Genomic DNA, 27,187 nt, shown 5'->3' with positions numbered 1-27,187 from the left:
AAGAGTTGAATGTGTCCAATACAGCATCTCAATGTGCTATCAGCCACATCCCAAACATGGAAATTTGTCACCTAATTCCAGATATGCACATATGAAGGTTGCTCTGGCTCCATAGCTTGGTTTTGATTTGCACAACAAGGGAAGTCAACAGGCAGCAAATCAGAAAAGCCACGTTTCTAATTAAAAACCACTGCACTGAAGCCAAACCACTGCAGACACATGAACTGTACCAGAGCTCCATTCTCATCAGAAGATTCAAAGGACGCTCTGTTACGATGAATACCCACTCACAAAATACCCGTGATCCGTTTTACCTCCCAAATGATGACAAGTTCTCCGCGAGCTCCGCCGCCACCACTCACATTAACTGGTGCAACCTTGGGAACTAAAGAGGCACAAAAGGAAACTTAATCATCCCTCAGTTTGGATTATTAAGTCCAAGGCATTTCCATAGGGTTCTGTTCAATCACACAGCTTTAAATGAGGTGACCGTCACTTCTAATTTGCACAAGAACAGGTTAATTGTGCAGCAGAAGAATTAGAGTTTTTGTTGACAGTGGCATTACCATCCGTGCACGATGCTGCTATTAACCCAGCACCATATGTCAGCCTCATGTGTAAAGCACAATGGGATACTTGTTCCCCTGTGATTCAACCAGCAGGGTGGAATTATTCAGCTAACGATGTCCAAATAGGCACTTTTCCTGTGGTTGCTTCCTGACATGTGTGTATAGGTCACATTTTCTATTGATGTAACCATTAATTAATCATGGCACAAGCTCACGCGTGTAAACACACACACACAAAAAGGCTTTGTGGTGACACTTAAATGGTTCAAAGTTCAATCCAATCTCCACTCATTCTGCATGTGAGTCAGTATTCAAATATTGGCATGAGGTTTAAAATGACTGACATCATGGGTAGCTGAAGGAAAGTGAAACTAATCAATCAGTTAAATTACATTTTCAAAGTGGGGCTGATTAATTTGTTATGAAGAGAACCAACAATTGACAGGATACCTGCTGCTTTGGTTCGAATCTGTTTTGATGGCGTGCTGGGTTCTCCTACACCAACACTGTTGATTGCCACCACCCTGAATTCATAGTCCACCCAGGGGTTCAAATCTTTCACTGTGGCATGCATCATCTGTCCAGGCACAGAATCAGGAACTAGGATTAAAGAATTTAGAATTGAGACATGTTTTGTTTTTTTTTTGTTCTTTTAACTGAGGCACAATTCAAATTTACTCTCCAGCATACACACACACATATATACTTATACATATATAAGAACATTTCACAAACCAGTGAAGTACATCAAACTGAAATGGTGACATTTGTAAACCTCTTAATACTGTTCCAATTACAGTACACTCAAGGGTGACACCGGTCCAACAAATCTACATATACTGTAATTATTTCTTGTTATCATACAGCAATGCCTGCATCTTACAATGCAATTTTACACATAAATGAATTAATAAATAGCATGAATAAGCTGTCAGACACAGTCGCCCCAGTTAATCCGTCTCCCTGCCAAGCATTTTGTTTGATCAGCGCTTTGGGAATCATTTTGATGTGTATTTGTAAAGATGGCAGCCAGCTCCCTGATAAGATCACGTATCTAGGTTTTTGCACGAATGGATCTAATCTTGTACAGTTTCCAGAATGAAGGAGCATCTATGCTTTTAACTGCAACAAACAGCAAAACGTAGCTTTATTAAGCTCACATGACTTTAGCTTTTGTAATGCTAATGTTATTTTAGCTTTCTGTATGCAAACTGTACTCTATCATTTGTGGCCCATTCATTTATTTATTTATTTGACTACATGAAAGGGGGGCTTTGTCTGGGTTAGTAACATCATTATTACTAGAATTCCATTTGTCTTATTCCCTTCTGTTACATTGTGAGGCAACCATAAATGATATATATACATCCAAACAGTAATTGTATTGGCTTCGAACCAGTTGATGTGTGGTAGATGTTCTTATTATTACTTCATAATAATACATTTCCCATGTTGTTAGTGCTCCCTCTAAACTACATGCAGCTGCATATTTCACTGCACTATTTTCAGAACTGCCTTGTAACTTAGTTTCTAGAGAGAACGATGTAACAAAGGGATTTGGTTTACCCCCATTTTTGAGAAAAAAACTATACCAATCAATACATGAGTTTAAACTTCATGCCTAAATGACCATTTTAATTTAGTCTTGTATTATACATTATGTGATATTAAATTATGTGCTGCTGTGTAAGCATCTTTGTCTTTAACTCATAATATGACCAATGGAAATTGTTCAGCATTTTTCTCTATGCATCCGAGAAAAAGAGAATGACATTAATTGAAAAGAAAATGTTGTTGGTGCAGCTGTTACCTGTTCGCACTGTCTGCCAGCCAATAGAAAAGGGGGTCCTGGCCTGCACCATGTACATGGTAACAGGACTGTGGTTGTCAGGCCCAGAGCTCCAGGACAGTTGCACAGTGGTGTCAGTAATGTCGGTCACCATCAGGCCCTCCGGGGCACCAGGAGGTCCTGCAATACCCAGAAACAAAGCAGACACACTCGCTGCAGAACAACATCCCGAAATGAATGAAATCACTCTAGGTTGGCTACCCCCACTACACGTATTAAGTGACTTATAAGAAACCTAACAACCGAAGTTCAGGGCTGGTGGAGATATAACGGGCTCCTCTGAGAACACCTGTCTAATCAGTATACTGAAGGGCACAGTTCTGTGGGAAATTCATTTACGCCATCATCTGTGTGAGGCCAGAAATGTTCAGTTTAAGTTTAATTTTGCATATCTCCCACACAAATATGAATTCTCTCAACATGAAAGCTTTTTTGCCAATTTTAAACTTTGAAAGAAAATCATGCATCATCATTAAAATGAGAAGAACAATAAAAAAAAGTGAGAAGTGCCCTCTCTTCAACAGAAAAACTGAAAAAATTCTCTAAATGCAGCCTCATTGCCTAAACCAGCTAAGTGAGATGAGAGACACCCATATTCAACGTGAAGCAACATGAGTAACCAGGGATTTGGGCAAACGGGACTTGACTTTCAATGGTGATATGATTGAAATTAGGGAAAGCAGAAACATGAGATCAAACAAACAGGCTGACACTTGGATAAGTGACATGAGATTTTCTGCTAAACCCCACAAATCTGTAAAAGTAGAACTGAGCCCTCAGCAGGACTACCTGCTGCTGGAAGAAGATCACTGTGTATCAAGAATGCTCGGTTTCAGATTATGCACACAGAAACATACAATCCGTATGTGAACACTGCACCATCTGACTGTTAATGCCTGCGCAGCATTAATGAGACTTTTCCCTTCCATTTGGTTATGTGTCTCAATAAATATGTTCGGTTTTGACGGCGGTCTGGTGCACTTTTCACAACAGCCATCTGATCTACAATCAATTTTGCATGTAACGTTGCTCTTTGAAGATAGAACATGAAATTATTTGTTGCCCATCTGACCAATCACATGTCCCGCTGTCAGGAAGCGGGGATATGTTCTATCACTAATCGAAAATTGAAGAAAATTGGGGCCTTTGCTGAAAATGTAATCATATGAGAGTATCTGACTGTCATCTTTTCAAAATCAACAGCAACAGTGTCCATCCAAATTGACTTCAGATTTTAACAAAAATCTGTTCTGGTTAGGAAGTGGCCAACGAATACAGACAAACGACCATACACACCCACAGCCAATTTCTGCATGTCTTTGGACTGTGGGAAGTCAGAGCAGCTGGAGGAAACCCACACAGGCACTGTGCAAACTACTCACAGAAAAGCTCCAGCCAGTAAGGTTACTGTCTCCTCATGACTCCACACACATCTGATGTTTCTGGCTGCCTCAACTTTTGGTGTCTTCAGTGGAGCGGAAGCTTCAGTGTCAAATAAATCACTTCATAGATGTCAGGATTTACTCACTAAGTCTCTTTCCATTGGACTGTGCTGTTACACCAACTTTTCTACATCAGTCAAGAAAATGCAGTTTTCTAACCCGTTGTTTTTATTCCCATTTTTTTCTACTGGTTTCCTGAAACAGGATGGGAACACGCCGTACAGGTACAGTCAACTGAAACTGGCTGAAAGTAACGTTAGTTTGTTACCCAGATCAGAAGGCATTTACATGGTTACACTAAAGTTAAACAAGCACCAAAAAACTGCTGCGTATAGAAATCTAGCTGTGTATGTGTGTTGCTATACATGGAAGGGAATATGTCATTATTGTTATCATATACGCTATATTGCCAAAAGTATTCTCTCATCTGCCTTGACTTGCATATGAATTGAAGTGACATCCCATTCTTACTCTATAGGCTTTAATACAGGGGTCACCAACTCCAGTCCTGGAGGGCCACCGTCCTGCATGTTTTAGATGTTTCCTGCTCCACCACACCAGATTTAAATGAGTGGCTCCTTATCGGACCTCAGCAGAGCTTGATGACGAGCTGATCATTTGAATCAGGTGTGTTAGAGCAGGAAACATTTAAAACATGCAGGGCAGTGGCCCTCCAGGCCAGGAATTGGTGACCCCTGGTTTAAAATGACGTTGGTCCACCCTTTGCAGCTGTAACAGCTTCAACTTTCCTGGGAAGGCTTTCCACAAAGTTTAGGAGTGTGTTTGAGGTCAGGAGTGTGTTCAAGTTCATCCACGCCAAACTCTCTCATCCATGTCTTCACGGACCTTGCTTTGTACACTGGTGCACAGTCATGTTGAAACAGGAAGGGGCCATCCCCAAACTGTTTCCACAAAGTTAGGAGCATGGAATTGTCCAAAAATCTCTTTGTATGCCACCATAAGAGATTTTGGACAATTCCAGAATGCTGACCTCAATCCAATGGAACACCTTTGGGATGAATTAGAGCAGAGACTGGGAGCCAGGCCTTCTTGTCCAACATCAGTGTGTGACCTCACAAATGCGCTTCAGGAAGAATGGTCAAAAATTCCCATAAAAACTCCCAAACCTTGTGGAAAGCCATCCCAGAAGAGTTGAAGCTGTATGCGAGTCAAGGCAGATGAGAATACTTTTGGAAATATAGTGGATATGAAATAGATAGATGAACAATATCACAGACTTTGAGATGGATATGTGCATATCCATTCCCATACATAGATATTTGTTAACTAGACATATTGATCATTGTCAACATGTCTCAATTCCTGATATTTTTCATTTAACCCACAATTCTATTAATTACATTTGTGTGTGGGAGCTAAAGAGAACACAGCTGGTCCAAAATGATCCAATTATATAAATCCCTGTCTTCAATATGCGTCTTTAAGTTAATTAAATTCCCTGCTTGTAAATCTAAAAGTCTATAAAAGCAAGTTACTTGAGTCTCTGAAAACTGACATTACAGTGATTCAACTCTATAGGAAATTCTCCACAGAGAGAAAGTGACAAGCAGTGAAAATAGGAAGAAACAGACATACCTCTGACAATCAGGTCTGCTGCCGCGGAAACAGTGTCCACTTCAGTCTGTACCATACACACATACTTCCCCGAATGCTTCAGCTGAATGTTTCTCACCATCAAGTCACCTGCAAATCCCTAATGACAAAAACACATCCATATAAGCTTCTTGGAGAGAGAAAAAACAAACAAACAAACAAACAAACAGAAAAGTTGTAGCAAAGTCAAAAGAAGAAGTGCGTAAAATCCTTAGAAGACAGGAAGATTTTTTTTTTAAGTCATATGCTGTAAATCCTTCATATTGTAAGGAAGGATGCACGAAAATTACTTGTTTTGAAACTGTTTTTTTATTTGGATCAGTGGTTTGTTTGCACTTTATCCCCCAAGCTCAGATTAAAAGCTTCCGCAAGAATTGTCAGAGTTGCTTTCTCCACTTCACTGTCATGGGCGCACACACACACACACACACACACACACACAAACACATACACATGCAGATGATCTTCAGAAGTTTCCTTTCAGCAAAATAATGTGATTCAGAAATCAGTTGCTTTGTGTAAGAGGAAAGACAAGTTACACAGCTGTTGTGATTATGCTCACTGTGCAAATGTCACTATTGTACAGCGTCCTATGTGGGCCTGGTGTGCTCAGCAAGAGGGAGCATAAATCTTGTAATCACAAATTTTAGGCTCTTTTGTTCAGAGAGGAATTGATTGATTTATTCAAAGAGCGACATCAACAGATAGCAGAAGGAATGTCATCCACATTTACAGGTTTTCCACTCAACCACATCACAGTAAAATCAGTAGAATCAGTTAGCTTAGCTTGATGTAACTATTTAAACATTAAATCTCTGTATAGGAATGAAACTTGATGCTGAACTCCCAGCTTTTGTCCGAGACTGGTAAGTAAACAACTGCCAATGCTCTAAAATAATTCTAATAAACACTTGCAATAACAAAAGTTATGAATGGTTTATTTAAATTAGTCTATTGACCACGCCAAACTTTGGCTATATCACGTCAAATTCCGATTTTCTGCAAGACCACAGGGAAAACATACAGCGTATATCATCCCACATGTTGCCAATTGTAACAGTGAATAATAACACCGCGGTGCCCTTTACTAGTCTGTTACCATCCATACCATACTGCATTTTACGGGATTTTATGAAGAATTTGTTTGAGAATCATTCAGGGAAATTCAACACACACAGAAATCATCTCTCAGCTTTACACTATTGCATAACTTCGCAGAAAAGCACAGCCCTGAGGAGGTTCACTATTAGGTGAAGCTTTTAAAAATGATGTTAGACAAATCCTAATGGCACCAAGCACATTACACATACCCCTCCAATCATTTCGAAGTGCTCCTGCCTGCTGAAGTCAATGGCTTTGCCATTGAAAAACCACTTGAAGATGGGGCTGAGCGACGAATCACTGGACACCTCGCATGGCAACACAAGGCTCTGTCCTACGGTAGCGTCCATACTCAGGGGTGGAACAATGATTTTGGTGGGTTCTGTGGCATTATGGGAAAAGAAATAAAGAGAGTGATTTGTAATTGTGTATAGCACTGTATTTCAATAAAACCCAGCCATGAAGAAGGTAATAAAGCTTAATTTCCCCCGAATCATGAGACAGACCAGTGTAATTGAGTGACCTTAAATAACTTCACTTAGGCAGCGAATGCCCCCCATATCTCAGTAATGAATAATTAAACACTCTGCAATCACAATGTCAACTAGAAAGAAAAAAAGGACTCTCGCTTTGATCGTAATTATTTGAAAACACAAATCTGAAAATGCTTTGGTAGCTCTTTTAAATTAAATATTAGAAAATATTCTTCAATCACAGCCACAGACGGCAGTGGTTTGTCCCTCTCTGCTACATGAACAATAACTCACAACTGACAAAACCACGGATGACTTATACGTCTGTCAAACTGCCAGGAACATAAAATGGCTATATATTTCATTATCAATTTCATGCTTGAGCTGGTATTTTTTTCTTTGAACAGAGGTTCAAAGCCTTTGCTTAGAAGGTACAATCATGGAAAACTGTGGAGAGAAAGACAAAGTACCTTTCACCACCAGAGTTCCTGAGCTGCTGGACGTTCCGAAGTGGTTTCTAGCCACACACGTGTATCTGCCGCCATCAGATTTTGAGATGTTGGTGATACGTAGAGTCCCATCTTCCAGGATAGTCTGTCTGAAGAGAATGAAAAAAGACTGAAAAAGAATCTCTCATTTCCTAATCAATTCTTTAGTTGTTAACTGAATCAAAAGTGATGATTGGAATCAAATAAAATACTTCTTGGCAGAGATATGGCCGCATTTCTCAAGGCATTTGAACCCCACTCCCCACCCACCATTTATTTACTTTTGAATGAAGGCTTCAGAATCTGCTCCAAAAGTCTATTTAGTACGCTTCAGAAGATAACAATTATCTTAGCTGAGGCAGAGGAGTTATGCTGTGGACTCAGCAAAATATTGACAGCACAATGGCTTAAATGCTCATATTAATTGAATACACAACTGGCTCCCAGGGCTGGGCAGGAGGAAGGTGAGAGGCAGAAAAGAGGAAAGCAGCAGAGTAAAGAGGCAATTCGAATGGAATCTTTACCTGTAGCCTTATCGCGCCACAACATGTGGAGATAGTATCAACTCACTATAAGGCATTTCGGAAGTAGTGAGATGGAAATAAGCTTATTGAAGCATCTAACCTGACAAAATATTGACTAGTCATGGGAGAAACTGGGAGCACTTGATTGAAACATGTTGTAGGGATGCAAAGGCATGTGACTTATTTTCACGATCTTGGATTACATGAATGTGAAGGAATAAACGTTATTCATTTCAAAAATAATGAATTGCTCCTCGTTCATGCAATAAAACCGTAATGACTTATTCTTTTTGATACAAAGTTTTCTAATGAACTGTTGTTCAGCCCTGGGTAGTTTCTGCAGGTATTCATTTTGAGCTGCATGTTGTCCAACAACCGCTCATAAAATAAGGCATTCTGTGGGAGAGCGAAAAAGAAAGCTTCCACCACGTTGCTTGCTGATTTTGGTTGTTCCTGAGTGTGTTTTGCAACACTATTGTGTCAACATTTTTAGCATTTTTATATCCTGCTGTCAGGACAATGAGAGGTCACTGTTGAGAGATAAATGAGGGCGCCAAAAAACGGATTGTAAAAAGTTAAAAGCACACATCTCCAGCAGAAATGACGCCCCTTCACATTTTTGCCTGGAATAGTTCTGTCAGCGCCAGGACAAGCAAGTTGGAAAGCGTGTAAACATATGCATAAATGAGGGAGATAATGTCTTCCTGTTGTGACCTTTGGATTCAGCAAATCAAACAGAAATACTGTGAATAGCCAGCTCAAAAATCAAACAATTTCATGTTGGCGCCCAAGAATAAATATGTATTCACTTGGGCTGAGCTGAGACCCAGAGAGCATGTCTGACAAAGGGTGCTTTACGCTGATTTATTGACAAAAATACCAAGCACTGAGGGATGGAGGCGCATTGAGAACATGACCTGAGGGGCAATGAACTGCAGAACAAATAGAAACGTGAAGAAATATCTGCTTTGTGGACAATCTGCGTTCCATGGTGTGAATTTCTATTCTCGTCTGAATGTGCTGCCTGGATAATGTCTAGGTAATTTTTCTCCCTTTCCACATGACCAGGCCACAAAAAATATGATAGCTAATCAATCCCACCAGTCACATGTTGAGGCAGCTCCAGTGAGTTACAGAACGTCTATGGAAAGCCGGCCGTACATATTGATCAGAGCCTGAGCCCAAATGAAAATGAGAAACAGCCGGAAAGCAGGTCAACACTTCTGTTTCAAAATGAAAGTCAGCACATCACATAGTGGTAAATAAGAACGAAAACGGTATCTCAATCAGATTAACTCAACCATTCTCTTTTTTAGTTTATGAAGATAATTTGAAACTCAAGCCACTTTAATGTACATTTATTGAATAAATGTTCCTGATAACTGGATAAAAAGAGTCTTTTCTTGTCTTTTCAAGTGAAGTTCCTTATTTTTTGTTCCAAATTCACTTTGTAAAAATAATATATTGTTCCATTATATGTTGACATTAAAATAAATGAGTGAGGAAAAGCTGTATTAACAAAAAAGAAATATAACTTAAATCTCACTCACGGCAAATTTATGTAAGCTTCTGTGGTTCATCTTCCTGGATTCACATATGGGATCCATATTTATGAATTCCAAGCAAAACCTTCAGATTCATCAGAAGCATTTCCACTTAAAAAGGGAACTGAATGAGCTATCAGGTGTTTTTGATTCAACTAACACAGAGAGGATTTTTCCATTTTACCAATGCCAACTTCATCTTGAGAAGCAAATTTCAGAAATTCCTCAACAGACTCCAATCAATCTTCCTGATTGAAGATTGGGGGGAAATTAGTTCAGAGTTCAGTTACCACAGGATGAACTGTGTTCACTTGAATCTTGCTGCACTCTTTTATTTTATCAAAACAAACAGAACACCGATCTGCAGGATCTAACAGGCTTTTTGAAATGTTATAAGGAATGGGCTTTTAGGCTAATGGTGTTAGGCCTAAGGGGCGTAAGAAGAACACTTGGCAAGTAGCTGCCATCCACTATATATATATATATAAAACACAACGCAATAAGAAGTTTTCACCTGACCATGACCAGGCAGACTAAGTGGGAATGAATGTTCCAGTATTCTGATGGACAGTCAACATGTCCATAAAGATTTTAAAGTTTGCAGGTGCTTGGCTTTTCTGAGGTCAGAAGCCCTACAATTAGTATTGCTTTTAATCCCAGCAATACTAGCGGGGATTAATGGTTTTTGGTTAGTTTTGATGTTGATTCAAATGCATAACTTGATGGAGCTGTGTTTTAGGATTATATTGACCTTCATATGATCTGAGAACACAAAGGGAGGAGATGTGGCTAATAAGAAGCTGGAGGTGCAGCCAAAGAAGTCTTTGTCTGCTAGATGGAGAAGCAGCAGTCCCAATCATTTACACAAGCTTAACAAATGTTCATCGTTTGTTTTTGTTGGGCATTTTTTGGGCATTATGTTTAAAACCAGTGTATTCGGAGGCTGGGTAGCATCCTCTCCAACATCCGTAGCATCAGCCCTGGCGCCCCCCAGGGGTGTGTTCTATCCCCGCTGCTCTTCTCCCTCTATACCAATGACTGCACCTCGGATGGCCCGTATGTGAAACTAAGTTTGCAGACAACACAATGGTTATCGGCCTCATCCGGGACAGTGATGAGTCTGCCTACGAGGTGGACCGACTGGTCGTCTGGTGTGGTCAGAGCCACCTAGAGCTAAATCCAATCAAGACTGTAGAGATGACAATGGATTTCAGAAGGAACATGCCCACCTCAACCCCCCCCGCCCCACCCCCACAACCCTCAACAGTACAGTGTCTAGTGTGGACTCATTCAAGTTCCTGGGAACTACAATCTCCTGGGACCTGAAGTGGACCTCCCACATAAACTCCCACATAAACCCAGCAGAGTTTGTACTTTCTGCATCAGCTGAGAAAGTTCAACCTGCCTCGGGAGCTGCTGGTCATCTTCTACACCGCCATCATCCAGTCTGAACATTTGCAGATTACTGCACTATTGTGCAATATTCCACTGCAAATACTAATTTCAATGTATATATATATATATAGACAGACAGAGACGAACAACCACTCACGCTCACATTCACATCTACGAGCCATATATATATATATATATATATTTTTTTTTTTTTTTTTTTTTTTTTGTCCTGTGGCAAAAATCCAGAGCCCACCGTGTCTGGACGGTTCAACATCACTTTAATCTAAAACAAAAAATCTAAAAGTAAAAATCCAATATTGTTAAAATCAGAAGTGGAGAAGAAAAGTACAAAAGTACAAGTTTCAGATGCACCACTGTCCTTCTTGCCCTTTCATTTGAAACCCACCACTGTGGGATATTGTTATACAACACTGAAGATGCTGCTTGAATGGAACAAAGTGGCAAAGCTATCAGAGAAGATTGCAGCTATTAAGTTAATCACAGGTCTTGAGACTGCCACAGATTTCTGATGGTGTTTTATACAAATGACATGCATTAAATTGTATGGCTCATAATATCGGGTATAATGAACAATTGCTTTATGGGGGAAACACTACGATTGCCAATACTGTGCTTCCTTCCTCAAAGAAATAACTTAAATGCTCCAAAATTATGTCATTTCTCTAAAATGATTATTTTAGCACAAGGAGGTGTGGACTCCGTGTGTGAGCGTGTGTGAGAGAGTGAAGGCAGGTCTTACTGAATGCTGATGTTGCATAAGATTTTTGGTAGTTTCTGGTAGTTCAAGCTGCGGGGTCGAGGGGCAGGGTTCACCCTGGACAGGTTGCCAGTCCATCACAGGGCCAACACACAAGGACAAACAAAGACAAACAACCACTCACATTTGCATTCACGCGCATTCACACCTACGGTAAATTTAGAGTCACCAGTTAACGTCTTTGGACGGTGGGAGGAAACCGGAGTGCATGGAGGAAGCCCACGCAGACACGGGGAGAACATGTGAACTCTGCACAGAAAGGACCGAACCCGCAACCTTCTTATTGTGGGGAGACAGCGCTGACCACTACGCCGCCATGCTCCCCACTTCCCCTTCTATTCCTGCAAAACATCTAATAAAAGCACTTGAACTCCATTGGTTGTTTTTGTGTGTATAAGTGTCTGCCAAGGGCAAGTGCAACAACAAACTCTTTCAGCTAACAGTTTTTTTTTTTTTTGTTTTTTTTTTTGCCTCAGACCCTAAATCATGGACTGATGTGGTGTGTCATGTAGCCAGAGGTACAGTTCCAGTCAGGTTTACAGTGTGATTCTGTTTCTGTATGGTTTCCACAGAAACTGTGGCACTACAGGATATCTGTTCAACATTCAGCATTTGACTGCCTTGAATATCCTGGAAACAGTGGGACACTGGATACATTGAAATTTCATTCATTCACCTTCTACCGCTTATCTGTTTCCAGGTCACAGGGGTGCTGGAGCCAATCCCAGCTCACTCTGGGTGAGGGCGGTGTCACCGCAGGTCAACGCTCAGAGACACACAGAGACCAACAACCACTCAGACCTACGGACAATTTAGAGTCACCAGTTAACCCAAACATGCTGTCTTTGGACGGTGGGAGGAAACCCACGCAGAAACAGGGGAACATGCAAATCCACACAGAAAGGCCCCAGGCCGGGAACTGAACCTGTGACCTTCTTATTGCGGGGCAACAGCACTAACCATTATGCCACCACACTTCCCCCTTTGAAGTTTCAGACAGCTAAATAATTTTGTGTTCTTGATATAAAACTGATAGAGCTGCGACCATGGTCCCAGAGTTACAACCATGAAAAGGGCACCAGACAAAGCTTCTGTATGTCAGCAGAAAACCAATATCTGTATTTGTGTAAAGAAGAAAGCGTTTTTCTGAAAGCAAAATTTTCAGACCAAACAAAACTATTTTATGCAACCTTGACTTCCAAAATTGCCAAAATCAATACAGTTACAACTGAGCAGTGAGCAGATGAAACAGAGGCACCTGTGCTGGGTACAAACACATTGGCATCTGTAACAAAGTAGATTAGGCAGTCCGTCTATTGTGTTGACATAACATTAGTAGATATGTTTTTTGCTGGATAAATGCACAAATCTCACAGCGGTTGTCAAAACACCAAAACGCAACACTATTTAGCAACAGTAGCTACAGGAGGATTGAGGCTGAGTGTGTGATATTTTCAGTTATAGATAATACTTTTTCTACTTTCTTACTTGAATATCTGCAACTAAAGGAGTCCAGCCAATCACTAAGTTCATACCCTGCTTTTAGCTAAAGTAAGTTTATCAGGTGCCTCCTGAATGGAAGCATCCATTTCTGCTGTGAGACTGAACACAGGTCTGGGAGCAAGGCATGCATCATCAATCTATGTGATCTGATATTGACCAACCGTTAGAAAAAAAAGTGGATTCAATGGCACACTTTACCAAGGAGTGATCTGTCATTTGTTCGAAAAAGAAAAAAGGTTTAGGAGAAAATAGAAGCAATAGGAGGTGAAATGCCACCTAGTCACTAACTAACATAAACATGAATATCTTTGTGTTGTGGGAAGGAGCCAGAGTACTGGGACGCACACTGCACAGGCACAGGGAGAACATGCAAACTCCACACAGAAAGGCCCCAGGTCCAAACAGATCAATTAATAAGCAGGCAGACAAATAAATGGCAAGTCTACGCAAAGGGCGAGGAAAATAACAAGGGGAATTATGGCAATGTTGAAATAAATACAGACACAAATTAAACATAAAAATATCTGCTGTCACATTTCATCACTTGATTATTGTCTGTTTTTATTTTCAAATTTATTTCAGATGCATTTAATGGCATATTCATTTATTCGCTGAGTCTATTGATTTCTATTTCTGAATCTATTTATTTTTGGATCTGGCTGTTTCAGTCCTCCATACAAATCATACAAAATCCCCTTTGGCTGAAGCATAAATAACAATGAGTGCTGAAAATGAACACGGCCATAAGAATAGACCTTTTAACAGATGCCATCGGTGGCATGAGCAGTGGTGCATACAGTACAATATCCTACCTCTTGCTGTCCTTCAGCATTTCGCTGCCTCTCCACCATGATACTGTGGCCTTGGGAGAAGCATGGGGGCGACACTCTAAAACCACCTCACCACCCCTCTGGATCACTGTGGATTTCTTGACTGGGCGCCTTGTAAAGTCCGGTGGGGAGGCTGCAGAAGAGACCCCCATTAAGGCTATTTTTTGGTGTCAGCGGACAGGGGGCAGCTGTGTTTCAGCCAAAATGTCAAGTACATCACCAGCAATTACGGAAATTATATTTTAGCACCAGACTGGAAATAAAATGGAATTATGGAAATGAGAGAGTGAGGTCATGCCTCAGTGAGGAGCAGTTTCAGCCCGGCTGTATTCATATATTTACCTGCTGATGTATCACACTAACAGGACGATGTACATCCAAAGGATATCTGCCTTGCCTACCTACAACTTTGAGCTCAGCGCTCGCATAGACAGCTCCATATTCATTCTCTGCCACACACTGATACATCCCAGAGTCCGACAGACTAATCCTGGATATTGTCAGTCTACCGGCTTCCACGTGGATCCTTGCCTGCAAATGAGGACAGTTGATTCTTGTTGGACAACCAGTTTAACAGATTCTTCTGTTCTTCTGTTTTTGTCAGATAAACGTTTTCATTATTCATTATTATTCATTATTACTAACAATGTTTTTCATGAAAATACTGTGCATTTTTTAAATATATGAAAAAATGTGTGACGTTTTACCTCTGTTGTTAAAGGCTGACCATTCTTTAGCCATCTGTAGGCAGGCCTTGGTTTACCAACGGCTTTACATTCCCATTGCAGATTGGCATCTATCGCCATATGAGCATCTTTCAGAGTCTGGACCCAATGCAGATGTTCAACATCTGTGGGGAAGAAGAATGAATAGCAATATTTATTGACCCAAATTTCAAAATCATACTGCAGATACATTGCATTTACTTTAGTATTATCAGCGTCTGAGCCTAAAATGACAAATGAACATGAGCAGGTAAATCCTATAGAGCAGCAGTTTCCAAACGTAGTGCATGAGTGTTCAGTCTTAATACAAAGTCAATTCCAATCTTGTTTTGACAGCTGGACTGATTTTTCAGTCTTTGGGTCAGATTTACATACATGAGCGAGCATGGCAAATTTGCACTATTTGTTTTGTTCAATTTGTATTCACAGCCTGAGTGTAATTAGCTCCTGTATTACTAGGGCAGCAGCTCATTACACACTTAGTGCCTGGGACTGACCTCAAGGTGTATTGAGTGGTAGGCATATTTCATTGGGATTTGAAATAACGAGATTTTCAGAGAAGAAATCTAATCTTCTTGTTAAATTACAGTATAGCCTGACCTGTAGACCTCCTTGTATTATTAAAACAGAAGGTGTCAATAAACTAAAAGATAGAAACAAATTGTAATGCACAAAAACCATCAATATAATCCCCATGATCAAAGGGGAGAAAGCTGAGGAATAGGAAAAATGATGCTGCTGCTGTTGTCTCACTACAACCCCGAGGTAAATGGCGCTAATGTCTAAAAAGCCAGAAATTTTGTTTTTCCTGCAGGGACTGCACGTCAAAATCAAGTTTAATGAGTAATAAACCACAAATTTCTTTGGTGTTCTAAAATATATAGAGAAATAGTTCATTTATTCATGTCATGTTATGAATCTATTTTAGTTATGTAGCTCTTATTAATTAGTTTAATTTTCTCTAACTAATTCATATTGTGGCTTGTTTGATCCAACAGGGCCTCATTATTAAATAAAATTCTGTTGTTTACTTCACCCCTCAGGAGGGCAGAATTTTCCATGTACTGTACAACATCAAGGCGCAACCTCACATTGTAAACAAACTGACCTTTTAGGCTGATATGGCTGTTTTCCACAGTCTGCCACTGGACTAGTTCATCAGCTGGACAGTGTGGATGCTTTTTGTGACAAAAGGTAATAACTCTGCAAACACCATGCTGTGTATTTATAAGTGGATTCTAGTTCAGAAAAATGAAGCCAATGATGAAGTGGAGCTGAAGTTCATTTTATATAATGACCATCAGGGGGCGATTCCACTGGTTGTACAAAGAAGTCAGATGTATTTAAGTTGAAGTGGAAATGGCCCGATTTATCAGCTCTTTCAGTATTTTCCTAATAATTTCATGGTCTCTGTCTGTAATTTCAAATCTTCATCAATACAACATGATCATTTTGAAATTTTGAGGAAAATAGACCATAAATCGTGGTATTGCTCCCACTTGATTTCCATACTGTAGCACCCAATCAGGATAGAGAACAGAGCACTTCAAATCAGCCCTCACTCCTCCTCTGCTCCTCCTTCTTCCACATATATATGTTTCAAAACATCAAGAGAGCAACAGAAAAATTACAAACTCAAAGCCTTGAAGTGCCAGTTGGCAAATCAAAGGGTGAAACCTTGGTTTGATACATGGGTTGAAGTGAGAAGACTGTGAGATAGGCTTGCAATGGCACACCAGTGTGCCGGGGCTGCTCTTTTAAGGACACAGTTGCGTCTCATGTTGCAAAATAAAATGTTCTGTCTTCTGTGTAGACACAGTGGTACTTTGTCCAGCCGTTAGAGTATAACATGGGCTAAACAATGACATTTTCTTAGTCATAGTAAATGTGCTGTGATTGTACTGCTAGCTCTCACAAGAGCAATTTGTATGAAGCATCTGGATGAAAAGAGCTCAAATACATATTTAGGTCAGACCCGTCTGAGAGACGAAATCGCTCGGCTGTTTTGGCTGAAATTGGACAAGAGGCTGGTACAATAGGTCTCATCGCTCAATCTTTTTCTGGTAGATAAGTAATTTGAAAATTAACTGCAGTCTGTAGAAACCATTACTACACCTTGTTCTATTTGATTTTAGAAAATGATTTATATGCAAATAGATGTAAATATCTGCATATCTATATAGATAGATATGCTGCTTTTTTCATAGACCACAGGAGACATTATCAGACAACTTGAACTCACTCAAATTGAAGCTGGTTATTTCAGCTTTCAAGTGCTGATGCTTGTCTTTAACACTGACTAGCGTAGGGCCAAAGTATGTCTTTGAGGTTCTCTTAACAAATTAATCTTCTCTTGTTTGATAAGTAGTCCTTCAAATTCATAAAGCCTAGCTGAAATAAATTCCAAGAAACTGTACTTTGTGACTTTGCGTCATAGAAAAACATACACTACTGACATTGCTTGAAGACATTGGACCATGAAGACCTTTCAGCATTTTGGCTTGTATATTTGTTTTCGCACAACTCTTTTTAGTTATTTCTAATTTAATTAGATTTTCAAATTTCTATCATTTGAAAGACATTATTTTTGAATGCATTATATAAAGCACTTTGAGTTTCCTTTTCATTTGTACGAGTTGAGCTCCTGTGAAAAAATGATACAGTTTTGTGTCAACAACATTAAAAATGTTAAATGAAAATGAAAATCCCAATTTACAATTTACAAACCGCTATCTACTGTACACCATAGCAGACAGAAACAGGGGAGATACTCCGTCTAGATTCACTGATGTAGACAGGACTTTACAATAAAATACAGATGACCGATTTCAAAGCTTGCTGTTTAGGAGCTAGTTCCCCTTTGAATCTACGGGCCTGGATCTACCCTAATGTATGAGTAATCTTGTTTTCTCCTTCAAGCCTTTGGGCTAAAAGACTTATTCAGTATGCTACGGGGGATCTTTACCATTAGATAGATAATGATAATGAGCACAAAATTAAAGCCCAGATTGAACTGGCATTATAAGGCTGTTTCATACCAAGAAAATAAACGCCATTACTTTAGATTGAACCGATAATAAACCACTTCAGATGTTTCTCTCAACAAGTGCTCCTGCTCATACTTAACAGGAAGGCTGCAGCCATGTTTGTGCAGTAAAGTGTTGGATGTTAAATAGTATTGATTGAAGAGAAAAAGATTAGAGAGGAGAGACTTGAAGCAAAAGTATACATGGTTCTTACTGTGGAATATAATTTGCCCTCTGGCAACATTTCGTCCTCTGCTGTTCTCTGCAACACACTCATACACACCAGCATCTTCTGGGCGAAAATATGGAATTTCCAGAACCCCACTGGAGTGATTGATTTTAATCTTGCCAGGGAGTGGATTTCCATCAGCTCTTCTCCATGAGATGGAAGGCACAGGGCTGCAGAGGTCACACACAAAAGGTCACACTGGCCACATGCTCCTGCCACAGGAGGATTGCTGCCAGTCTGTTAGTTTTAACAGAGGAAGTCTGGCCACATCACAAATTTGGCAGTGCAGTGTGATGCATAGAGCTGTGCTAATGGTTTTGACACTTACTTTCCCAAGGCAAAGCATTCCAGTTTCACTGATAATCCTTTCGAGACATGAAGGGTGTTGGGAAATTGAACCTCAATCTTTGGCTCGTACTCACCCATCACCACTGCATGAGAGGTAAAAGCAAATCAGTCCAAAAGCAAAACACGGACATGCAGTTTCATGTAATTCATGCTGAATCTAAGAGCAATGGTGTGGATGACACTGTTGCAGAGCAAGTGTGTATGTTGACGCCATAGACAACAGAGTTTGGCTGAGCGGATGGATGAGTTTAGATTACACATCTGCCTAAGCTCAAATCTGATGTGGGACACAGAAACGGTCCTGACGGGGTGAGTATGTAGCAGGCTCCTTTCTATGTGTGCTTCTGCATGCATTTTAGTCAGCACAAACTACATTTCTGGTTATGCAAATGTGTGCCTTCATGCAGATAGAGAGAGTTTCTCGCATACATAACCCTTTATAGCTCACAGGCTTTTGGGGTGGCATAGGAAACTTGCTCATAAGCAAAAGCAAAAACAATGTCACACTTGAGACAAGCGATTAATGTCCCAGGCTCGCCCTCCCTCCGAAGCGTGTCAGTTCAGTGCGCAGGATAACCAGGAGCCGGCAGAGGAGAACTGAGTGTGCTTACCATCCCTCCGTACCACCACGGGGGTTGGGGAGCTGAACACCGTGGCGTTGGTCATCATGTTTTTCACCGTGCATGTGTAGTTCCCCTCATCTAAGGCTTCAACTTTGGCTATGTACAAGTTGCCCGTCTTCTGGGAGATGAAACGCCGCGCGTCCTGCTGCAGGAAGTTGCGTTGCCCATTGAAAACCCATGAATATTTGATCTCTGAAAACAAATAAAGAAAAGGTCGTAACTTGATACATAGAACAGGTGCACTTTCAAAAATGACCGGGACAGTAAGGCCTGTGGCAAATATATAGGAGAGTGTATTATTACCAGTGTTGCGCCAGTTCATACCTTAAAAGATCTCAGAGCAAAGTTCAGTCCATACAGGTAAAAATGAACTAGTTCACCCTCATAGTTCATTTTTTCAAATCTTAAACTAAGTCCATAGTTTCGAATATGAACTAGCTCATTTGTTCATTTTTTAATTTCAATTAACAACAATTTTTTTCAAAAGAACCTCCTCCTCAGGTGAATTTCTCCTTAGGATCAATAAAGTTATATCTATCTATCTATCTTGCCTACCCATTACCAGCCACAAATATTTCCATTCATATTTAGATCACAGACGCTCAAAAGAAAAAAAATAAAATAAAAGGTGTAGTATTTCTAGCATGGAAATTTTACTGAGACAATATAAACCAAATTACGCAATTATGCAAATTATGCATCTAGCACTTCAAAACAGTACAGTGCTCATTGGTTTGTAAGTAAAACTCTGCCAAAGAGTTAAATTCACAAAGTTAGCCGTGTTGTAGTGATGGGCACATCAATCCGACGGTATCGATATATCAAGTTTTGGTATCAACTACTAATTAATAAATGAGAAATAAAAGTTATGTGTCAGTCCCATCGTTTTTTGAGGTAACTTACTCCAGTGTTTTGTGCCGAAACACCCCCCCAGCCCACAGCGTATTGTGCGCGTCCATCCAAGTCACATGACCAGAAGAGCCGCGAGTTGTGTGTTTATGTCGTGCTAGGAACAACACAGCGAGGAGCAAGTGCGTTTCTGAGAGTGTCGGACTGAGCAGGAAAAATGGGAAAATGGCCGACAGAAAGAAAAGCTGAAAAAACTTCTGCAAGGTGTGATTTGTGTGAAACAGATTATTTGTTTAAATTCTATATTTTGAACTGTGCACATTAAAGTTGTTACATGGCCAGTATTTCACGTGATTTATTTTTAAGGGAACTAAAATTATGGCTGATAAAACTTTCAACAAAGAGAAATGACCAGTAAATGGTATTGAATATTTTATGCAAAAAGTAATCGGCATCGTATCGCATCTACAGTGTGGTATCGCCCATAGACATTTATACGTAGACGCCGCATTGACTGTGGAGAGACGTGCCTGAAGCGCCGCCATCTTGGTACAGGGCAAGCAGAAGCGGCAGTTCATGTACATCTATGGAAGTAAGAGGTGGTCCACAATCTCAAAGTAGAATTATTCACTGAACTCTCAACCGATTTCCAAACTGTTTGATTTGTTGAAAACGCCGCACATGTAGCTGTGACACAGGATGCTTGGATATTTTTAAAAAGTCGGTTTTACCGCCCAAACACAAATTCTACTTAATGTTTTCAGCAGACAATCCTGACAACAAGATGCCGGACTTTTGTGCCGCTTATGGTTGTTCCAATGAGGGGAACATAAATACCAGGTCCCATGGAACCACTTTTCACAGGTAAGGTGTAAGTAAGAGACAATATGGAGTGAGCAGGTTGTTAAATAGTGAAATAAACTCTGATAGGACATAATATTACCAGCTCACTTCAGGTTTCTTTACGTTATTACACAGCTGCTTATGAGTGAAATAACTAATTTTTCAAATTAGTCTCAAACACATAATTTGTGTTAAAATGCAATGTTATTTCATCTATGAACTGCCTTTGGTCTGAAAAAAAAAACAGACCTTAGACTGCAGACTGCAGAATGTATAGTATATATATTATATACTTACCTTAGTGAGAAGGATGAACATTCTTCTCATCTCAGGCTACTTTTCACACATTTTTAAGGTTTCCTAAAGACGATATTTTTAGGAGACTGGCAGTGACACGTGAAGGTTTTGTGACAAGTGAGAGGTCCATGCTCTGCAGTGAGCACTTTAAGGATTTTGACAGGACAGGGCAGATTGTCCGGCTGAGACATGGAGTCAAACTGCCTGTCTTTAACTTCCCATCTCATTTACAAAAGGTATTTGTGCCATTTGGCTAAATAATTCATTCATTCATGTTCATGATTCATATGTCTGTAAGCATTTGATAACAAATTAATGCTTCACTTTTCTAAAAAAAAATCCTGTCTGCTTGGAATAAAGTACACTTTCAGATGCTTAAAACTTGTTTTTAATCTTGCGTTATATATCTTACATTTCAGCAGGTGCCAGCAAGGACCACACAAGCATCGAGGAAAGAGAGCCTGCCAGTGGACTTGCCTCAGCATTTCCATGAAGCTGAATTTCTCAAGAGCATCAAGGTCCTGATCATATTAAAACCTTGCAGTTGCTCTCTGCCACTCAAGTACACGAGCATACATTAAAACAAACTGCAGTTGTTGAATATGTGTCCCTGACACTCAGACACTCATACCCAAGGCGACAACGGTGGGATTGAGGGATGAAATTAAGAATGTGGGCCACCTACATCTGTGAATGATGAGTTATAAACATCACTAAATATTTTCATCCCTATTTCCACTAGGACCACAATTACGCTTTACCAGCAGCTCCCACTGCTCTAAAGGCCAGACTTCATGAAGCTCTGGCTAGAGTGGAGAGTCTGGAGCACGACAAGAGGAAATGAGGATTTGAGGGAGAAGAACCTCATAAATGAAGAGCTGAAAGACACGTCTTGTAAATATTCTTGTAAATATTTCTTTATGGTCTTGCACTTACATTAGATAGTTCTGCTGCTTCACTCGACAATATTAACAATGATAAAATGATAATGAAGCAATTTTCTAAATAAAGAATTTGAACACACTGAACGTTTTCTGGGCTCCTTTAGTTCTATTTATGTCTATGTCTGTTTGTCTCCCATGTCTGACGTTTGTAACAAACAACCTGCGTGAATATATGTTGACAATATGTTTTATTACAACTGAGCAATTTATGATCACTTAAATAGTGCAAACACGTCATTCCTCTATAGATGTAATGCACTGTAACAGCGAGTGGCATTGTACCAAAATGGCCGCCGTGTAGGCACACCACTCCAATCGGCAGCAGCTGTCAACGTGGCGTCTATGTATGTATGTCTATGGTATCAGCCATCATTGAGCATCGTAAAACCTGAGAACGCAACTGTCGTTTAATCTCGCGAGAGTGAACAGCATTATTTGAAAACCAAGCAGTTCTGTTCATGGTACACAAATGTATAAACTTTCTCATTGAACAGTGTTCATCAACCTCCAAATTGATATTCAGTCTATCTGCCAGAAATTTAGAGAGGAGATTGTTTAGGAAGAGGTTGATGATGCTCTCTAATTTCAGTTTTTGCCATCATTTCCCATGATCCCACAAGGTACTCACTGCGTAGCCAGTTTGCTTATATTAGGCCAGGAAATATGTCACTTCCCCATGTCTACCCCAGCTAACACACTGAAAACTGATCACTTACCATCTAATATATCATCAACTTTAACATAGTGTATTTTTAAATAAAAAGCCAGAGCCACACCATTGCGGCTGACATTTTTCTTTAGTACAATGAAATGATACTGTTGAATCCAGCTCAATCTCTCATAAACTGTAAATACAGGATATGAGCATCCTCTGCTAGCAGCACTTAATAACTCTGAATAGCATTTGAAAAAAAAAAAAAAAAAAACAGTGCCCAACTGTTTTAGAAAATTGCTTCACCTTTGTTTTAGAAACCACATATATATATATATATATATATGATCTGTTTTGAAAGCTCTATGTCCTCCATAGAGTTCAACCGGGCCAGGTCTCAGTGCAACTGACGGGACATTGAGGTTGGAATGCATTGAACGACAATGACAACAGCTGTGATAAAAAATAACACAGGCCCTTCCTTCCACTGAATCAGGTCGCAGCACTGGCTCAGCTGGGGTGTGGACCCAGGAGCACTGTGGAGCGATGACACAGTTTCATACCTGAAGATGCTGAACCACATGAAACTTCTGCGGCAACGCAATACAACATAGGTAATGAAATGTGTCCAATGGTATGTTCAATGCAAGCACTGTGATGTGAACAACATAGAAATTCTACAGTTTTTCTTAATATAATAAATGAAAAAAATACTATAAGCTCATTTACAGTGTTTTAGCATCATATAAATCTTTCCAGTCATGATTGTGTAACTACTAGTTATTGTAGGATAAATAAATCCTGATGAATTGTGGCTGGTTTCACGGTAAACTTAAGCAAAGATGGAATTCAGAAAACATGTTAAGCTCCAAGGTCATGTACTTGCTTATTGGTACACTTGCTTCACTGCAGTGTTGTTTTTTTTTCATTTTTACCAAAAATATCTGTTTTACTTGATCTCCAACTCTTTTCATGAACAAGATGAACAAAGAGGATTCAAGTCAAAACAAAAGACAGGAGAGAAAATTACAATAATGTCAATGTACAAGTGAAAATGCATTGACAGGCAGATGGAGAGAAAGAGAAATGTCTGCAGGGATCGCAGAGTGAACGTGGGTATTAGTGCAGCCCTTTTGCATCAGACACATGACAATACTGCAGTCAGACCTTCTGACTTGGCAAACGTCAAAAAGACCCACTCACTTCCTTGAGGGAGAACACTGAATTAAAATCATTACTGGGAAAGTCAGGGCAGAAACTGACAGACCTTTCATGATTAGGGACTATCAGAGAGCGAGTCTGTTTAAGAGCTACAGTCTCACAGCAACAGAGGACTTGCAGGCACATAATCTCATGTCCTCTGACAGAGTTTAACTTCTCACCACAGCTCTTCTTAGACTACTTACCTATTGATTGCTCAGAAGCGTCAGATATTCCTCTTGTAATAAGAAGCATTACTTTATTCATCAAGTGGTGCATGCATCAACAAGCATGAAAGAAGCTTTAGCATGACTCAAATCACTTGCCAATATGTAAAAGAAACTAATTGTATCAATTTCAAAGCACCTCAAGATAGCATTGTCATGTAGTGCAAATCCCATAAAATATGTGACTTCAATCTGTTTAAGAGCAAAAAATAAATAAATAAAGAGATGGGGGCTTTAAAGCGGAAGTGAGGGAGAGCTGGAGGGCAAATTGCTAAAGTGTGGAATCCCACATGGCCACAGGATTCAGCTGGAAACAGAAGCGGAGAAAAGGCTGGTACGCTGGCGTGAAATTGTGCTGGTGGGCACCTAATGGCTGCAGGAGTGAAGACCACTTTGAGGGTCTGCTAATCAGCAGCACACAGACACATGAGCCGACTCACAGCTGTGCCATGGGATAAATGCTCCCCCGGCCACAGCAGCCACTCGAAGCCTTTATTACCCACAGATAACCTGCCCACATCGGGTGGGGGGGTGACAGCTGGTGAACTGGAGTACTGGAAACTTTATAGATGACAGCATGGTCACAGATCATATGAGCGAGAAAAGTGGGCTCAAGGTTAAGAAGTGTGAGGCTATGAACTATAGATGTGAAGGCATGGGTCTGAGCAGGTAGAGCAGTGGCTGATCATAAAAAGCTTCCTGTCTGACAGATAAGGAGAAGTGAGGGGAAAACAGCATGTCAGAGTGTGAAAAAGAAGGGCAGCAGAAAGAGACAGAGTGAGAGGGAGAAGGTATAAAAACAAAAGAGACACAGCAGTGTTACGGGGAGATAATAAGCAACAGAGTGAAGAACAATAAAGATTGCTGAGGCAAGCAAGAGGCAAACAGCAGACAACGCAGAAGAGTTAGACAGAGAGGTGTACCTCCGTAATGGGGTGGAGGGCCACAGAGCAGAACCACAGCTTGACCCTCTCTCACAGACACCATGTTCCTCGTCTTCCTGCTGAAGTTCTGTAGAACTGTTGAGTGGAAAAAATTAAAAATAAATAAATCAAGCTTTCCAGGGTTATTCAGGTATAATACATTTTACCTTAAGGTGAAATCCAGGGAAGGGTATTTCATTCTACAGGATTCCCCGTTTGTTCATGTCATCATGGCTAAGATTCCGTGGTTAATACCAGAGCACGAGCAAGAGATCAGGCGCAGGGTGCCCTAATCAAGCTTAACAGATTACTTTCGCCTTTAATTAATGTTGTGCTGCATGAGAGAATAAACAGCTGGAAGACATATCATTCCCTAAGTCTTAGAAATGCCAACCAAGTCCCAGGAGAGGGATCAAGGAAATATCAGCTGTGGATAAATCAGACCTCACCTGGTTAAAAATATCCCAAAATCAAGACACACATACAGTAAAGTCCTCATTCTTTCAAGGTACCGATGATGTCGTGGTAGCAGTAGTATGAAGACATCATGAAGACATCTCAGATAAGGCAGTGAAGATGATATTCAATCAGAGCACATCTCAGAAATCATAAATTCCCTGCATTTGAAAATCTGCAGGGAAGACGGCCACAGGCTTCTGTAATTAAAGAGGTTGTTCAAATTGCAAGAAAGGCAAATATTTGATTGAAAATAATTGCTCTGAAGATATATTTTCTCATGGTTCACTTATTTGTTGACAGAATCTCACACACATCTCATATATTTTAAGCCATAAAAACAACAGCAACAAGTAAAGTACCCCTCATAGCAGAAATCATGGTCAGTTGGTATGAACTATTTGTTAAATGTGGGTTAGCTAAAAGGGATTTTACCTGATAATATTGCTACTATTTTGAAACATATTTATTACATTTGTAGGGCAGCAAAAAAGAAATTACAAAATTGGCAAAAATTATGGTTCCACACAATGTTAATATATTTAAACGATTCTTATGCTTGCCAAGTTATGATGTTTTTTTTTTTTTTTTTTTTCCATGTCAATTTAGGTAATTGAAATAAGGTTGATGTAACTTACAGAGTTTTTTGTATGTTTGTTTGTTTGGTTTTTCTTTAGGTTGGTTATTTTATGGTATTAAATAGATCTGTGCAGTTCCTGAATCACTTGACTTAATGATTCCAGTCTTCTTGCTGAATCAGTCACGATTCCAAGGTCTCCATTAACCCAAATCCTATGAGTCCTGTGGTTGGCTGCTGCTTAATACACAAGGTGAGTCGGTGGACTCAGAAACCAGAAACAAAACTGAATCAGATTTGGTTCACTGACTTCACTCCAGTCAGTGAATCTAAGTAAGAAGTTCAAATAAATATTGCAATAAACAAGTGGTTCAACACTGTGGTGTTCATGTGGCTGATATATTTTATGCCCGTGCTCTGATGATGATGATGATGATTAGTATTATTATTATTACTATCAGCAGTAAGACTAGTATAGTATAGACTAGTGCTGGAGAAAATTTAATCATCAACAAACTATATTAGTACTACTAAATTGTGTTTGTTTGTTGTAAACATCTGTAAAGTAATTATGCGTATGTGGATCCTCACCATGGGTAATCCACAGCAACAGTTTTTTAGAATTTTGACTCCATTGAACTGGATCACTTTAGCGAGTGACTCAGAGTGAACTGAGTCTATAAAATGAACTCAGTTTACCACAACTAGTATAAAACAGGAGTTCAACATTGACACAGTGATTAAGTCAGACAGGCCGGCCCACCCCTCAATCCTTACTGCACAGACCATTGCAAGTTGTTGTTATTTTAGTAAAGACAGAGGAAATGCAGTCCAGCTTCTTTTACAGCCTTTGCTTGTCAAAGGGGAAAAAGGCCCATCGGCTGATGAGCAGAAAATACGGTCATCAAGCAAGTAGTTGCTGAGATATGTCACCCCAAAGCATGCTGTACCTACTAGCATGTTAAGTGGATTGTGATATAGCAGAAATCAGACAATTGATTGAAATGATTGATTCATTAAGCTGAAATGATGAAAATGATGAAAGTCATCTGGGATCACCATGCAGTTAAGGTTAAAATAGGAGTTCCATATCTCCCTGGTCCTGATGTCCCTCCGCTGGCTTCTAATCAAACTGAGGATTTAACTCAGTACCTCGAG

The 27,187-nt window shown here is 40.0% G+C and overlaps 1 protein-coding gene across 1 annotated transcript in view; it reads right to left on the bottom strand.

The window, feature by feature from the left end:
* cntn6 (contactin 6) overlaps window positions 1–27,187 on the bottom strand; it is a 103,674-nt gene that overhangs the window by 13,439 nt on the left and 63,048 nt on the right. Inside the window, exons 5-17 of the mRNA XM_029501453.1 lie at window positions 24,997–25,092; window positions 19,050–19,253; window positions 18,419–18,521; window positions 18,076–18,260; window positions 14,818–14,960; window positions 14,512–14,641; window positions 14,093–14,243; window positions 7,519–7,646; window positions 6,785–6,957; window positions 5,457–5,574; window positions 2,380–2,538; window positions 1,020–1,169; window positions 315–385 (exon numbers count right to left, since the gene is read on the bottom strand). Coding sequence (XP_029357313.1) covers window positions 315–385; window positions 1,020–1,169; window positions 2,380–2,538; window positions 5,457–5,574; window positions 6,785–6,957; window positions 7,519–7,646; window positions 14,093–14,243; window positions 14,512–14,641; window positions 14,818–14,960; window positions 18,076–18,260; window positions 18,419–18,521; window positions 19,050–19,253; window positions 24,997–25,092 — 1,811 coding nt within the window. The remainder of the gene's footprint in view (window positions 1–314; window positions 386–1,019; window positions 1,170–2,379; window positions 2,539–5,456; window positions 5,575–6,784; window positions 6,958–7,518; window positions 7,647–14,092; window positions 14,244–14,511; window positions 14,642–14,817; window positions 14,961–18,075; window positions 18,261–18,418; window positions 18,522–19,049; window positions 19,254–24,996; window positions 25,093–27,187) is intronic.

This window comes from Echeneis naucrates, chromosome 5, assembly GCF_900963305.1.
Source record: "Echeneis naucrates chromosome 5, fEcheNa1.1, whole genome shotgun sequence".
NCBI lineage: Eukaryota > Metazoa > Chordata > Actinopteri > Carangiformes > Echeneidae > Echeneis > Echeneis naucrates.
The sequence above is the reverse complement of the archived record's forward strand: the minus strand, read 5'-3'. Positions and strand labels throughout refer to the sequence as shown.